General features: G+C 42.6%; 1 protein-coding gene across 5 annotated transcripts; it reads right to left on the minus strand.

Annotated features, from left to right (window-relative positions):
* Positions 1–505: 505 nt before the first annotated feature.
* SPC25 (SPC25 component of NDC80 kinetochore complex) lies at positions 506–15,657 on the minus strand. Of its 5 annotated transcripts, none has more exons than XM_043525525.1 (8): positions 15,519–15,657; positions 6,984–7,049; positions 6,063–6,220; positions 5,916–5,981; positions 4,790–4,936; positions 3,488–3,592; positions 2,637–2,735; positions 506–787 (listed from the first exon to the last, which is right to left on the minus strand). In XM_043525525.1, the coding sequence occupies exons 3-8, from the start codon at positions 6,214–6,216 to the stop codon at positions 663–665; spliced, it is 696 nt and encodes a 231-aa protein (XP_043381460.1). In that variant the 5' UTR covers positions 6,217–6,220; positions 6,984–7,049; positions 15,519–15,657; the 3' UTR covers positions 506–662. The 5 variants fall into 5 exon arrangements, with proteins under 5 accessions (XP_043381460.1, XP_037768261.2, XP_037768262.2 ...); XM_037912333.2 differs by lacking the exon at positions 15,519–15,657 and adding an exon at positions 8,312–8,916; XM_037912334.2 differs by lacking the exon at positions 15,519–15,657 and adding an exon at positions 8,215–8,486.
* Positions 15,658–17,220: the final 1,563 nt, after the last annotated feature.

Consider the following 17,220-nt stretch of genomic DNA (forward strand, 5'->3'; position numbering starts at 1 on the left):
GAGCTGCAATCAGCCAAACCTGCAGATGCGGCAGGTAAACGTTCAGGGAAAGCCCCTGGCAGGCCGGACCGGTTTCCTTACCTGCCGTATCTGCAGGTTTGGCTGATTGCAGCTCCCACTGGCCGCGTATTGCGGCGCCGGGCCAAGGGACATGCTGGCCGCCCTTCCTGCATCCCCCATTGGCCTGGAGCAGCGAACTGCGGCCAGTGGGAGCCGCGATCAGCTGAACCTGCGGATGCAGCAGGTAAGGAAACCGGTCCAGTGCACCAGGGGCTTTCCCTGAACAAGCAGCGGACCGGCTTTGAGAACCACTGGCCTATTGGATTGCTTTGGTCTTATTTCCTTGAAGATGTGCTGGCTTTCTTTTGAGTTACAAGTTTAGTGACGAGATTGACAGCCAGTCCACAGTTACATGTGCGGAAACAGTGGACTGAAGAAATATTTGCTTCAATTGTTTAAATGAGTTACCAAAAATACATCTGGCTGATAAAGATGGACTAAAACATTTCACCATTTTTCTTTATTTAGAAAATGGAATATTAAAAACATACATTTAATATTTCCTTTCACTCCACTGTTATGTTAATACAAAAAGGAAGAGCAGGGAATGCACATAGAGACAGGAAGAGAGGTATGAAGCCAGTTTTACATATAGTTGCAGATTACTTATAAGACAAAGCTGTAAAAGCTTTTCTGATGTTGGCAACAAATGCAGCAAAGTTGTTGGTTTCTCTCACTTTTAGCTGGAGTTCTGCTATACAGTCCAGAGGAGGAGAGCTGCTTGTCACTAGAAGGAAACAATTAGAAAACAATTTTTATTTCCAAGACCAGTGAAGCATGCTGTGATACTTCCTAGTCAAGTATTCCTTCCCCAAAAATAAAATTGAGTCAATTATTTCACAATGTGTGACTTGAATTTTTCATTTAATGAGTCAGGTAACAGCTATATGCCAGCTGAGATGCATTTTCATTCATAATATTAAGGGTCTCTTCCCTTTCACTGCTTTTAGTGTCATAGTAATCTAACCATTTTCTGTAGCTTTGCATGTGCTCCATTTGTCTATTTTAAGCCTAAAAATCCATGGGCTGACTTTCAGCCAAGAAGAAAACAGCACCTTGTCTGAGAGCATATAATATTATTCTGTCATGCCCAGACCTTCCCCTTGTGGCATTGCTGTTACTGCTACTCAAGTTATTGTCACAACACTGCCTACCCTGACTCAAAAGCTGCAGCATGTTCTGACCACTGGTTACTGCTGAGCTCCATCAGTTTTCAGACAAATCGAGTGGTGGGGGAAGAGAGAAAGATTAAGAGACCCTGGGGATTAGAGTATAGTTTCTCCCTGAAATAGTAAAAATAGATGTCCCTCATCATTGCTCTCTGATGCATTAATTTCAGAGGAATAATAGGGTTTCTATTGTGAAAATTAGGTTCAAGAAATTCCTGTAGTAAGAGAGCAATAAGTTGAACAGCAGCTCCTAAAAGGTGTATTTCCTTAGTGCGTGTGGGTTATGGTGGAAGGAAAGGATCATTAATGCGGTCTGAATTTGAGTGGTACATGGAAACGTTCAGAGAGGCATGAGTGAGTTCCCTATTTTTAGTGTCTCTCCCATTTAATGCACAAATTTTGATTTCTTAGCAGTAGGAAATAAAGTTGTGTTGTTGGTTAATGGGCTCCCAAAAGTACAGATTGGGAGTGTTGGCATCCTCAAAAAATTCTAAGGTGAAAAAAACTGAGATGGTCATTCACACGCCTTCCCTATCTTTTGCATCTCCTTCCTTCATGCTTCACTTAATTCTCTTTTCTCCGCTTTTCCCCCTAGCCATTTCTTTGCTTAATATCTCAAGGCCAGCACTTTATACACACAAAGGTGGGAGAGGGAAACAGTCGTGTATTTATCTTATCGTTAAAAGAATGTTTAAAAGTTACAAAGTAAAGCATTCAAAAGTTAGGAAATGCCAGAATTAAGGTTGCTTGTGCAACCTTAATTGAGCCCTCTTGTGCATCTGCGTGGCGATTTAATTACATGAGCACATCCTACTTTTTCTTCTGAAATCCCATTTGTTTAAAGTGATGTTTTCCAGATGGGTACCCTGGGCCAAATTCATTGATGGCGGTGGGTTTGCATAGAAGTTAGAGGACAGAACTTGGCTTTCTATTTTCTAATAAACCAGTTCTAACTCTTAGACTGGCCAGTTTTCTAAGGTTTTGGAGAAGGTTTTGTGGGCATTGGTGGAAGGGTTTCTAGCACCTCGAAAGTAGGGCCAGGTCCAGATTCTAAATTGGAAACAGTTCTTATTAGCCCTGGCTAGCCCACTTTTTGAACCTTGCTACCCTCTGCTGCCAGTTCCCAACTACTCTTGCCCCCGCCAGTTCCTAGCGTAAGGGCTGATAAAGAGCTTGAAGTGTGGTCTGTTTCAGAAAGGCACCGCAGTGGCTGGGAGGAGACTGCCAAGGGACGGCTTCAGTTACAGTGCTTGTTGGGACAGAGCTTCATCTGTAGCCATGTAAAGACTGAACTGTTCGGTATGGAACTTGCTGCCCCTCTGTGTGTGTGCACGTGCACTTCTCACGTGAGATTGGTTCAAAAACCACTTTAAATAAAATACAGTCTCTTTTAATATCTACACATACCTTCATAGTCTCCCTGTTCATTTATAGAGAGAGTAAACGTGTATGGCTTGTCAGGATCTTTGTGGTCAATACATCGAAATATAAACTGCAACTGTTCATCTAAAGCAAAGGCAGAAATAGAATTGAATAAAATCACGAACTTCGCATAGGACGCTCAGTGGCATCCACAAATTTGTTAGTCTCTAAGGTGCCACAAGTACTCCTTTTCTTTTTAGTTAAATTTCAGTTAGTAAAAGATATTCTTGCGCTAACAATAAAAAGTACAATAAACCTAGACTTCTCCTCTTTTTGTAAAAAGGGAAACCCAACTTTTGGGCTTAAATTATTTGAGTATCCCTTTAAACTACTTGACAGTTGAGTATAGGTCCAATGAGTGCCCAAAACAAAATTAATGTTGGATTTTTTATTACATTAAAAGACGCATTTATACAGTCCAAAATCTTTGTGTACCAAACTTTAAAGATTTTAGTCATTATAAATTGAGATTAGTTTATCCGAAACTTTTATAGCTATGTCTTATTTCACCTCTGTCAAGTCAGAAGCGTTCCTATGGCAGTAGCAGACATTTTTATTGCTTTATAGCCATACAGAACAGCAAGAAAGGATTTCTATTGCTTTGCAGCAAACAAATCAGCAACACACTGCTCAGATGGACTATTAGCGCAAGTGAAGATAAGTCACACTCATAACCATGCAAATACTACAGTACTTTTTTTTCCCATGTGCAAGCACAATTTAAAAAAAAAAAATCTACCCCATTTGTCTCGTGTGTGAGGGTGATGGTATTTTGCCAACTTATCAGGGGTATGACTAGGGTAAATAATTGAACACACGTGCACCTGGAAACTTACCATAAATTCTGCGTATTTCTAGCCCCAGCCGCTCTTCAAACAGTTCTTTAGACTTACTCAGTCTTTCCAGCCGCTCTTTGGTGGCCTTGTTTTTAGCAGATATAACTAAAAAGTGTCAAAGCAAGAGTAAAGCATTTTCAAACAAATTTTAGAACACTGGAAAATCCTTCAAAATAAGTCTATTAAAAGCAAGTGTCCTTCCTTTGTTAAATCTCCCTACTCATGACAACTACCCCATTTCTATTCATTTAAATCTGAGTAGCACTAATTATTTACACACTCTAGCATTTGGTTATTTGGTTAATATTATGAATGCTATTTTAAGAATCAAATAAATGCTTTAACGTATATTTTGCCATTCAAAGCATTATTCATGTAGTTGCCAGTTATGAAAATATAGCTTGTTAGAATGAGGAGTTACAGGATTTTAGGTTTTTTATTCAGTGCTCCACTGATAAGTGACCATTTATATCAGGGGTGGGCAAACTTTTTGGCCTGAGGGCCACATTGGGGTTCCGAAACTGTGTGGAGGGCCAGGTAAGGAAGGCTGTGCCTCCCTAAACAGCCTGGTCCCCATCCCCTCCCTCCAACTGCCCCCCTCAGAACACCCGACCCATCCAACCCTCCCTGCTCCTTGTCCCCTGACCGCCCCTATCCAACCCCCCCTTCTCCCTGTCCCCTATCTGCCCCGACCCCTATCCACACCCTGACAGGCGCCCAGGATTCCCACGCCTATCCAACCGCCCCCGTCCCCTGACTGCCCCCTGGGACCTCCTGCCCCTTATCCAACCCCCCCGCCCCCTTACCATGCCGCTCAGAGCACCAGGACAGCCAGCCATGCCGCTGCGCAGTCTAGAGCACCAAGGCAGGCCGGCGGCTCTCACAGCTGCGCTGCCCGGCAGGAGCTCACAGCCCCGCCGCCCAGAGTGCTAGCGGCACAGTGAAAGGTTGCAGCAGAGCAGGGACAGCAGGGGAGAGGCGGAGCCGGGGGCTAGCCACCCCGGCCAGGAGCTCAAGGGCTGGGCAGGACGGTCCTGGGGGCCGGATGTGGCCTGTGGGCCATAGTTTCCCCACCTCTGATTTATATACAACTATTCAAACTAAGCACCACATTATCTCTACATCCTAAGCCACTATTGTCTATACTGTACAAGCATTACAATATCGACATGCTAACTACAAAGATTTGCACAGCTACAGCACTGGAAACACCTATTGCAAAGCCACCAGTATACTCTTTAGAAGACTTCACATTCTAAAAGTCTTGAAGTGTTTTCATGTTCGTTCAATTTTACAACTTACTTTCCTTTTTTCTTGTCAACTCTTCCTTGAGCTCTTGGATGCGATCAATAAAGTCTCTCTTTTGTTCTTCTTCATGCTTTATTTTGGAATTCATTTCAGTTAAGTCTTTTTGCTTTTCTTCAATGGATATGTTCTGCTGGAGGATCTCTGTGAGGAAAAGAAAAAACGTGAATATTTACGGCTAGCCTTGGTTAAATAAGTCCCTGATTCTGCACATACTTTTGTACATGTGCATAGCTCTATGCATAAATGGTTCCCTCAAAAATCTAAGATTACTCATGTGAGTAAAGTTATGCTCAAAGTGCTACAAAAACACATGTGCATAAGTTATTTCACCGAGACAGAGAAGTCCGCATTCTTGTGTGTAAGAGGCAGTCCTTCTACTGTGAGCATCACGTACAAACAAAAATGATTCTGAATGGTTTACGTGCTTAGAAGGAAAGCACAGAATAACTTCTAAATGCAGGCCCTCTGGCATCTCCTCGCTGTTCAAAAGTGCAACTTGGCATGTTGTCACTTTAAAAGTGTGCAGTGGTCCTATCATTACTCATTTTGTGTCAAGAGATCTATCTGTAACAGTAGACTACCTACTGCTAGTTACACTGTGATTTTTTTATCCCTAACTTTTTACAGTGACTTGCAAAGCTAAAATGAGTGAATTAATCCTAGATTTACAAGGTGACTTTGCCCACTAATCAGGATGTGAGAGGCAGTTAGCCCAGAAATAAGTTATTAGCCTTGCAAAACTGTACTCTACTGCACAAGTAAACTTTGTCAGATAAGTAATTTGTTTTGTTTTCTTATCACAGTAAACTGACTTTGTACCACAACTGGTATGTTTTCTTGAGCTTTGCAAGACTCTTCTTTATTCGTTTCTTATTAAGTGGCAGAATCACTCAGTGCTATACAAGACAGATCTTTTAACTAGATTTTGGCATTTCTGGGTTTGAAGAACATCACCTATTCTGTTAACGAAAGCATTTTGACCAGAAATCCTGGTCTAATACCATCTTCATTTTGGCTTTGCAGTTCACTTTTAACTGAACCATTTTAAGCTGAAGTGTTTTGTTCTGACAGAACACATTTAGTTCATTTTAGAAGTTATAAATATGAGCCAATACCATACCATTTCTGTACTCCAGAATTTTGTCAATCATTAGATCCCCTTCTTTTAACTTCTTGGACCACTTCTCTGTAATAAAGACATTTATTTTAATCAACTGAAGACAGAGTTAAAAATAAAATTAGCTATGTAAACTCATGACTATTGTACCTGAAAGTGCTTTTATGGACTCCTTGCATGATTCTCTTAGTCCCAAAGTCTGGTTGATGTGTTCACTACCACAAATGCTTTTGAATTTCGTCCAAAATTCTTTGATCTCTTTTTCAAAAAGGATCAGTTCATCTTCTGTTTTTATCTGGGACATAGTGCTATAGCAAACATAAAAGCACAACACGATCAGACAAGACAATCTGAGCTGTTATAGATTAATAAAGAGATTTATTCTCCCCAATACTGATTGCTGTTGAAACTTTAAGTGCTGTTCTTCTTGTATGTTTTTGAAAGCTCTATCAGTTACTTTTAAACAGTTATGTTACAGCATACAACAGAACTTACTACTACTTATATTCGCCATATTACAAGTGATGTGCTGTCTAGATCAGTTTACTCTATTCAGAACATGATTATAAATATAAATAGCTCTAAAACTGTCTATCTCAAAACCAAGAATGCAACATCATGTTTACTTCCTGTTCTGATGTTTTATCATACACATATTGAGCAGAAGAATAGAAGATATACTGAAATGTGACGACATATTACTGTGCATGTAGTTTTTCCCCCAACCTCCAAATACTGTATTCCACTCAAGTAAAGAGGGGAAACTACACCTGCTAGCTCATTTTGAACTGAACTAAACATATTTTAGACAGGGGAGAAAAGTTGTCTGTGGAAAAAAGCAAAAAATTTTCCCCTTCCAGAATAAGAATCAGATTATTAAATACTATCCAGTAGGAAGATTTAACTATGGTCTAAAAGTAGAGAATGTTTTGAAATGGCTGCTACATATTGAACTGGTAACGATCATGGGAGTAGGGAGAATTCCTACAAGTTTTTTTATCGGGGTAGGGTACTGTAATCCTAAAATAAACATTTGAGACAATTTTTCACATGGCTTCAAGTTGCTGTTACCTTATAGTCACCTTCTCCCCAGGCGCATCCAGGAGTAAGTCCTTATTATGGACTGAGTAATTTTCCCTTAAAAAGAGAGTTATTTACATTTGAAACATCTATTAAACATGACAGTGTACCAAAATATATTGCACAGATATAATTATGCATTACTGTAAATATTAATGCATGCATTATACTAATAATGCTGTACACATAATTAAACAGATTTTGTGTAGCCTGAAAGAACAATGAGAAGGAAGAAAAAAAAAAAAGGCAAGACTGTTCAGTCTGCGGGCAGTTCTGTTCTGAGAATTACTATAAAGGATTGGTGGCTACACCTCCTCAGCAGACATTTCTTGTATGTATTCATTTTCATTTCTGTTTATTTTGCTAATGCCTTGATCTTGCAAGCTTAGGTATTTAAAGCTGTGCACTGTGTTGTCCCAGTGACTTCACTGGAAGTCAGCACAGTGCAGAAGCCTTTGCTGAATTAACGTTTTATTCCTACCTGGACTGCACTGAAAAGACAACATAGCTTACTCTCCTGGAGCTGTATCACACTATTAACAGAAGGGTGACCTAAATCAGGTTGCAGAATCTCTATTGTTGGCAATGCAGAAGCCAGAGAGAGCCCTGCTTGACTTTCAGATTCCAGACTGACTTTTCAGGTTAATGTGAAACCCCATAATGCCACCTTTAATTTTTCAGCCTAAAAACACATTTCATGGCTGATGCTTTGCACCATAAGGGTGCTCTACTATTCCCTTATTTGGGTTCTCGCAAAAGCCAATTTTCCTGATTTATATACAGCCTTTAGCGTTCATATAGACAGTTCATACAGATGTAATACTGTCCAGCTGTAACATGCTGTAGGTCCAACGGCAGCAGTCATAAATGCCGGTGCCACGCAGCTGGCAGTTACTTTGGGCCAGCTCCTCAGAAGCATTTGGGTGCCTAACTTCCATCGACGTCAATGGGAGTTAGGTGCCTAGACGCCTTTGAGGAGCTGGGCCTTTAAGCCTGGTTACCTAGCAAACAAGCAGTAGCACGAGCCACCGAGCTTGAGAAGGGGAGGGGATTTCTAGCCGATTCTCCTACCCCCGCGCGGTGGGAGACGGCGGACTATGGAAGGCTCCAGGATGCGCCCGTGTTTACTGTACCCCGTCAAGCTACGTTCAAGGCGGGTCACGCTTTCGAGGCCAGGACGCTAACTCAGTGAAAGCAGCACCCGGGCTGTCTCCTAGCGTACCTCTGCCCCGGGCCCTGCGCCCCCTTCTCCTCAGCCCCGCGGGCGGGGCGCGGCTTGACCGCCCGGGGAGCACCCCACGCAGATCCCCAACACTCACCGCCAGCGTTTGAATCGTAACCGCCCTCCCGCCGCCACCACCAAGGCCGCTCTCTGATTGGCCCCCCCGGCGCCCAGCAACAGGGCACGCAACGACTGGTCCGTTCCTGCCGCAGCCGGCAAAGAAGCTCCCTCGCTATTGGTGGAGCGGCGCGGAGCATGATGGGAAATGTGGTCCGTTGTCAAACGGTAAGTGTGGGGGGGGAGCGACGGCAATCGGGGCGGGGCCGCGGACCGCGCTCCTGCAGCCTGCCCGCCCACCATTCCCCCGCCCGCCGAACGACCGTAAAAAAGAGCCGGCTGAGGGGAGGGGCGCTGCTGGCTGCGATGCGGCGTTCGGGCTCTGCGGCAGCCGCCGCCCGAGGGTGGGGTCGTGGCCAGCCCGTGTTTCTAGCGTCCCTGTGTCATCAGCGGGTCGCTGGGCCCCTGCAGCTCAGTTTGTGCACAGCCCCTGCACGGGGGAGCGCTGGCTGCTCCAGCCCGCCGTCAGCCAGGCTGCCCCCTTGGTGTGCTGCTAGCCGGGAAGTGGCCCGAGGCAAGCGGGGCTGGCTGCCCGCGGCAGGCGCTGAATGGCGCTGGGTGCCTTGCTGAGGTTGCGTGAGGCCAGTAGATTTGCTTTCAGATGGCGCCTGCCAACCCGCCCTGTTAGCAAACGCCCCCTCCAAAGGCTGCTAAGGGAGGCTTCTGGGCCAGTTCATCAGCACAAATCCAGCGGCAGTGAGGACGCTGCCTGGGAGTTTAGGACAGAATCCTAGAATACCAGGGTTAGAGGGGCCCTCAGGAGGTCATCTAGTGCAACCCCCTGCTCAAAGCAGGGCCAGTCCCCAATTTTTGCCCCAGAGCCCTAAATGGCTCCCTCACGGATTGAACTTGTAACCCTGGGTTTAGCAGGCCAATGTTCAAACCACTGAGCTATCCCAGTGAACCTTGTGTAGCCACTGCAGCCTGGTTAGAGTGACCTGGCTGTCCCAAAAGAATAGATAAAGCCAAAGATATGTAGTAGTCTGGGGCGCTGGCTCATGCAGTCCTGCCTCTTTAATCATAGAGGGAGCACTCCATAATTGGTTCTCCTTCAGTGCCCTTGAATGAATGTTTTTCCTTTCATGTAACTGGCACTGAGTTTAGGAGAAAAAGTGCATTTTTTCCTCTTTTCCTCCATTTTGTATGCAACAGGATAAGCAGAGGTCCCCCCCCAAAAATTACAAAAATAGTCCTCTGCCATAGCATAGTTCTTCCCAGGCTTGTTTAGTTTCTCTTTCTAAAATTTAGTTGTAGTACTGTTTATTTTTCTTTTCCCTGCATTGTCCAGCAGTTTGCCAACATAACACCTCCAGTTTTTCAGGATCTGTATGCAGCGAAGAGGCTACCTGAATGTGTTGTTGACATACCAATAACAAGCATATATTCTGCTGGTCCCTCATTGTCCCAGAGGAAGAGCTGGATCTACGTGCAAGACTCAGAAAAGAAAAAAGTCCTTTAAAACAGGACTTAAAACAGGATGCTTACTGCTTACTCAGTTGACTCTTTTAGACATTAAACAGTCTACCTGTACCACACAATAACAGCAAATGATTATTTATTTAATCACAGCAGCTAATATAGAATGAACACGATTGTCCTGGAACAGGTACAGAAATGGTTCTCTTTCTTTCTAACATTGTGCCTTGTGTTCTACTGTACTTTGGGCAGGAGGTTAACATGTTTGATTCTTATCTTACAATTATTTGTATTTTCACAATTCCTAGGAGGCCCAGGCATGGCCAAGACCCCATTGTACTAAGCTCTGTACAAACACCTACTTTGAAAATCTTAAATTAATTTTATTTTGGATACGTACTACAAAAGTCATATTTTACTTTACATTAAGCAACCATTTCTGTATCTTTTTTTCATTTAATTTCACTCAAAGTGGCAGAACTGAGTAAGTGACCTGTAAATGTCTGAGAAGTTTTTACGTCTGAAATAAAATTTTAAATGGTTAAACTAATTGCATGGCCTCAATTTCTTCTCAACTGAAGAAACATGGTGTCTGTTTAATGGCTATATAGGTTTGAATACAGAGTCCATAACTGTGATGTCTACCTACCTGTCCAATGATTTTTGCAATTACAACCAGAAATAACTTTCTCCTTGAAAATTAATTTTTTTTCCAAATTGCTTTAAGGTTTGTGTGCAGGTAAAACTGTGTGTATAGTGCAATCCTGGGAGGTATAAACAGGGGAACCTTGAGAAGGAGGTAAGAGGTTATTTTGCCTCCGTATTTGGTACTGGTGCAACCGCTGCTGCAATACTGTATCCAGTTCTAGTGTCCACAATTCAAAAAGGATGTTGATAAATTGGAGAGGGTTCAGAGAAGAGCTATGAGAATGAGTCAAGGATTAGAAACCACACCTTATAGCAATTGAGCTCCAGTCTATTTAGCATAAAAAAAGAGAAGGTTAAGGAGTGACTTCATTACAGTCTATAAGTACCTACATGGGGAACATGTTTAATAATTGGCTTTTCAATCTAGCAGAGAAAGGTATAGCACTACCATAGCTGGATGATGAAACTAGAGAAATTCAGACTGGAACTAAGGTATACAATTTTAACAGTAATTATGCTCTAGGAATTTTGGGAAAGTTCTTGTGTTGTATAGCAGGTCAGACTAGATGATCACCTTTTGTCTTTGGAATCTATAAGACAAGAAACGGTTTACTTATTGTATTATTTCAGTGACTCTCAGAACTTAGGCCTGCTAGTGCAGGCAGTAAGAAAAACAATTGTTTTACTTGTAAACTGAACACCTTTGTTGTTCAAGAGTTTCCATAATGCCATTTGTACATGAGGATTTTCCATATGTATAATTTTAAATAAGGTCCAGATAGAGAATAACTATTGTGGTTAAGATGCAAACCATTTTTTCCTCATGTTTCAGTAACTTTTATTGATATATTCATTCTGAAATAATAAAGAATATGAAAGTGGTGTGTGCATGTGTGTAGGATACCTCTAGAACTACTGGAGGTATTATCCAGACCCACAAACTTGTTATTCTGAGCATCACTGTGATCTCAGGAACCATTTCCATAGTGCTGATCTGCATCTATGTTAATGATGGACATTTTAAATCAGATTTCCTCTTCATTTTTTTCCCCTCTTGGGACTTAGATAAACAATAGACCAAGCAGACCAGTCACCTCATTGATCTTACAGTGTCTGATTAGAAGAGAATGAATTACAGTAATAGTCAATAAAATGTGCAGGTTCTACTTGATGTACAATTCAGACAGCTCTCAGTAAAAATCTAAACATTCTATCTACCCAGTGGATGTATTCCTTCATTCTCCAGTTTTCCTGAAAATCAGAGTAACAGGAACTACAAATAAAAAATTGTTCATTTAATACTAAATTCTTAACGGTGATTAGAGCAAGGAGTTTGTCTTGGGAGAATGCACTCTAACACTTTGTCCCCCATAGGCTGCAGAAGGTGGGGTACTAGTGAAGCACCCACACAGTTGAGGGCCTCCATGTACCTTCTGTATCATGCAAAGGTCCACACACTGGTACTGAATGCATTGGTATGTGCAGGAGTGGGCATGGGAGAGGCCACCAGACTGAGACTGGGATCCAGTGGCCCAAAACCCCTATACAGGCAGGCACTGAGCAACTGCTACTTCAGCCCCTAGAAGAGTTAGCCTAACAAGCACCTATAAGGCATTCTCTGAATCCATCCATTTCTTGACAAATACTATTTTGGTTGCTTATAGAAACTTCAGCATAGGCTTACACACTCAATGTCTTAAATGCATATGTTAGATCATCAATTTGCAGCTGCTAAAACTTCTTTACAAGAAAAATATAACCATTTAGCCCCCATCCCTCAAATGCTTATGGGGGTGCTTAACTATTACTGTGAGTAGTTCCATGGATTTCAATAGAAATACTCAACAGCAATAAAGTTAAGCGCCTGCATAAGTAAGTGTTTGCAGGATCAGGGCCGCTCAGGTTAATAAGCCCTTCGGTTTTCTGGCTAGTACTGTCTGTTGAATGTTTATGATTTTTAGGAATCACTCAGGGGTTCTCAAACTGGGGGTTGGGACCCCTCAGGGGGTCATGAGATTACATGGGGGGGTCATGAGCCGTCAGCCTCTGCCCCAAACCCCACTTTGCCTCCAGCATTTATAATGGTGTTAAATATGTAAAGAAGTGTTTGTAATTTAAAAAGGGGGGGTTGCACACAGAGGCTTGCTATGTGAAGGGGATCAGTAGTACAAAAGTTTGAGAACCACTGGTATAGCTTCTGATAAGGAAGTAATGAATGCTGTAATAGTACTATTCCTCCAGAAGGATGCTAAAGTGCTTACCCTGTGGATTGTCTGATTCAAAAAATAAGTTGCATATATATTTAAAATCAGTACGTCTACAAGTGTATAGATAAAGATTTTTTGCTAAGTTCATATTTCTTTTGCTCAACCTTCTCTGACAAACCCCAAGAGCTATATATCAGAGGAAACTTTAGCTAGAAGGTTGGGTGGATCCAATAAGGCATGTTTGGGGGAGTAAAAAAGAAAGAAAGGAAGGAAAATAGGGAGGGCTTCCTGGAGGATTCTCCCCTCCTCTCCCAAAAAAAGGGGCTTATCTTTTCTTATGTTCCATTTTGAAAGTATTATTTACAGCCTAATAAGGCAGCTGTCAGCTCTAATTCGTAAGTAAAAACTGTACATTTAGTAAATTACTAGTGTGGCAAGGCACCTGTTTCCCCTCACAGGGTCAGCATTTCCTCTTTGGCAGTCGATGGGTGGGAAGGAAGGAACGAAGGGGACTGGAGTAAATCAGTCCTACTCCAGAGAGTTTCTATTCCTCACTTGGGTTTTATTTTTCTCTGTTTTACAAGGTGGGCCTCATGGATGGCCCAAGGAGCACTCATCACCCAAACCAGACAAACACAAAAAGGAAACACTCTGGAGTGTTGCCTTTTTACGCTTACCTCTGGGTGCCAGTCCTTCCCCAACAGGCAGTTAGCTCAATTGCTTCCCCTATAAGAAGGCAAGTGGCCTTTCGCCCAGAAGACTTCTCTTTGTCATCACTTGCCTTGTTGCAGCTTGTCTCTTGCCTCTGTCCAGCCAAAAGAGGGATTTTAAGAGGTCACAGGCATCCCTTAATTGGGCTCAGTATCCCTTGCTGGTCTGAGATGTCCTTTTCCCTATGAACTGAAGAGGTTGCTTACCATTCTATTGCTGATATACCTGCCTTCCAGTACTCTTGCAGCTGTCCGGTCTGACTGTGTCACACTAGCTAATCTTTGTAGCCGGACTAATGCTAGTGACAATTATGACATGTAAAATTAATGTTAGGGCTGCATTTACTAAAACAAGGTGTACCAGAAAGTCTGTACATAGATTTGTTAGTAATGTTACAGAAATCATTGCTTTGATGGGTGCTCTCTCTTTGCAAACATCTGCTTAGCAACATCGAGCTCAGTTATTACATAATGTTTGCTTTGATAGGTAGGTGTAAAGAAATCACGAACATTTTCTTAGCTACAGTTGAACTTTGATTGTGTTTTTAAGTTACTGTCAAGGGTGCATAAAACTTAGGGTAGGCTCCATTTTTGTCTGTCTTTATAAATCAAAAGTTAATGAAATAAAAAAAGTTTTTGAACTTAGTTTACTTTCTGCTGAGTATGAAAACATTTGATTAGAAACAGGGGTGTGATTTTTTTGAACATAAAGTTTTAACCTACTTACCCCCAAACATACTGTTTTCACACATGTATTGTTTCCTCTTTTCAACTCAAGCAGCTAGTCAAAATTCAGGGCCCTGGGATCGTTCCAGATGGAAGTATAAATTGGTGGAGCCTGGTATTTTCTTTGATGCAGTCTTGTTTATTTACAAGGAATATAGGAAGTCCTTTGTCTCTGAATAGAGAAGAAACAAAGAACAAAAGGAATAGTGACTTAGTTTACAGCCCCCAAGTCTCTTTAGCCAACAGATCCCTCTCAAACTTTTTCCAGGGTCATACTTCGCTTACAAGTTCCTACTTGCTTTTCTTGCCTCTCCCTGTTCTTGTCTGTCTCAGTTTGTGTGATCCTTTCTTTATCCTCCCCCCCAAAAAAATCCAGTACTCAACCCCAAGCTCATTGGCAGATTCACACACCTTTTGTCTTAGCTAGGGACTTATGCTTTCAGTTATATTAATTGAAGGGTGAGTTCACAGCTGTCAATCTCAGTGGGGTTTCAGTTTAGAACACTAAATTAAGACACAGTTCAATATATTCTTGGTTATTTCCCCTAGCAATTGCATTTACTGAAAAGATTGTACAGTATGTTGTACTTTACGTATACTATTAAATGACTTCAAAGACCAGATGTATTTCAAATTAGGAAACTTTTAAAATGTTCCCCGACAGGCAGAAAGAAGAGGAGGAAAGTCTTGGACTCTCCAACAAATGGGGAAAATTTCCTCCGGAAAGTGACAGTTTTTCAAAGCACATATTAAGGAATCATAATGTCTCCAAGACTCTCCTCAGCTGGTTGCTAGAGCTAAGAAAGCTGCTGTAGTTTAATTTATTATTGTGAGACCCTTTTGTATATAGAATATTTACATGAACTAACATTTCCTAACTAGAAAGAAACCTGTCTTTAGCCTAAGCAACTGTAGAAAGCCCACATTCCACAAAGTCAAGATATGCCAGCAGTCCTGGAATACTAGCCAAATGGAGAGAATACTTTATTGAAAGCAACCAGGATAAGTTTGGTTTAAGCAAAAGTAGTTAATATATGCAAGGGTGTGACAGGTCCAGCACCACCCCTTCATGACAGGGGTGGATGGAGTGTCAGGGCCTCACCACTCCTAAGTTCCCACACCCATCCCTTTAAGGGCATCCCTATGTGGCCCAATGGCCAGTTTGCCCATGCTCACCCCTTGGTCAGGGTAGCAGGCCCTAATGGCCAGAGTCCATGCATCACACCCTGCATACCAGGGCAGGGTGGCCCAATGGCCAGAGCCCACAGCCTTCCCCCTCTCAGGCAGGGAAGTGTATCCCAATGGCCAGAGTGGTAGGAGGATTCAGACCCACCTTCTCCACTAGATCCCAACCCAGGGCTCGCCTATTGGGAGGGTTACCCCTCACACTTAACTCAGCAGGGATCCACCCGCAATATGCCAAGCATCGGTGCAGCTTTAACACTGCTTGTCTCTAAAGTTCCCCTGGGTCACTTCCTACCCTCAACATCATGTTCTCCACTCCAGGAGGGGCCCTGGTCCTCCAGTCCATCCCCTCCTGTCAAGGCCTCTGTCTGGGACGCTGGGTGCATCCTAGCTTGGCCAGCTCCTGGGGCATTGGTTGACCCTCCTCAGGAGCTGGTAGTGTGCCTCCTTCTCCTCTGATGGTAAGCCCAGCCTGAGCAGCTTTGCAGGCTTTTATACCTAGTCTCCAGTTGGAGCAAGCCCAGCAGGGCTTCCGGGGCGGGGCTTCCTCTGCCAGGAAGGAAGGGTTAACCCCTGCAGTACCAGTGCAGGGCCACTCTGCCCTGTCACAAAGGGTCATGGCTGCATAGGTGAAAAGGACCTGAAGGGAGTTTGTCTTTTCTGGTACAAAAGTGTACCACTCTGCAAGCCTTTGTGAGGCTCCTATTGAAGGACAGAGCACTTCACATGGATGTTTCTGGGAAATAAATTTCACCTTTGTATGATCTCACTCTTGAAAATACTAAAGAGAGCCCTGAAGAGTTGCATCTGTGAATGGAGTTCAGTCTGGGCAAATGGAGTTGCATGGTCCCCAGGCAGTGGAAAAGAATGGCCTGCTTTGACCCATTCTTTACCATATATACGCTACAAGTGTACAGAAGGTTAATAAAATGGTCCCACTGTGCTCTATATGTCAGCAGTCATTCTTCTAATAGTTTCAAGAATGGCAGATCTGCCGTCAGAGAAACAAATTGTGGTATGGCTGGAATAAGACAGGCTTTATTGCTTGTTTGTAGCTGCAGGAAAGTGTCTCCTGAGATCATCTTGTACCTTGACAGGTGCCAGGATGCTGTAAACCTACTTGCTGTAAAATAGTTTTGTTAACGGGGCAACAGTTACTGAATAATAACTTACTTGAGCTCTTTTATCTAAGTACTAGAATCAAGATGGCTGCTAAAGCACCACAGACTGTCACGTGAGATTTAAAGCTAACTAATGTTTCTAAACCAGCAGTACATATAAAAGCAGGAGAATGGGGTTATTATATTTTTTCTTCATACTAAACCCAAATGTCTTTTGGAGAATTGGTGTTTACTGTTGGCACCGTGTCTACCTTATGAGGGAGAGTCACTCTAACCTTTGGAGAGAATAATGATTACCCTAATTATGCTATATAATTACTTGGGAGAGAGAGATTTTCAACCAACATGGAGGACGTGAATCAGGATTAGTATCTCATTTATATGACCGGTCCACCTCTCAGGCTGCTTCAGAGCTAGAAGCTGTTGGGCTCAGCATGAAACAAAAAACCCCAAATAACAAAGGCTACTTTGGGACAGCTTATTTGCTGAATCTGCAATTTCCATGTCTTGTACATCCAAGAAGCTGGAAAATATTTATTGCTGAATTATCCTGAAGTTTTATTTTTTAAGAGGATTTTGTTAGAGAAAATGTGTTTGATATCATGTGGTACAAATTGAAATGGACCATTCAGCAGCACTAATATAGAAGGAGAAATTGTAGGAGCAAATGGGCATTGTAAATCATGTAACACTAATTCTACTCAGAAACAGAGCACAGAGAAGTCAGAATCATGATTCGGTACTTTATTGCTTTCTACATGGCTCAGTGAAGCTAGGAGCAATAAACAGGCTCAGATCTGAATCTGCTAAAAAGCGTCTAAAAATAGACTCTTAATAGCTAAAGTAAATGAGAGATGGCAGTGGGTAAAGGAGGTC

This window comes from Chelonia mydas, chromosome 11 (genome assembly GCF_015237465.2).
Source record: "Chelonia mydas isolate rCheMyd1 chromosome 11, rCheMyd1.pri.v2, whole genome shotgun sequence".
Classification (NCBI taxonomy): Eukaryota; Metazoa; Chordata; order Testudines; family Cheloniidae; genus Chelonia; species Chelonia mydas.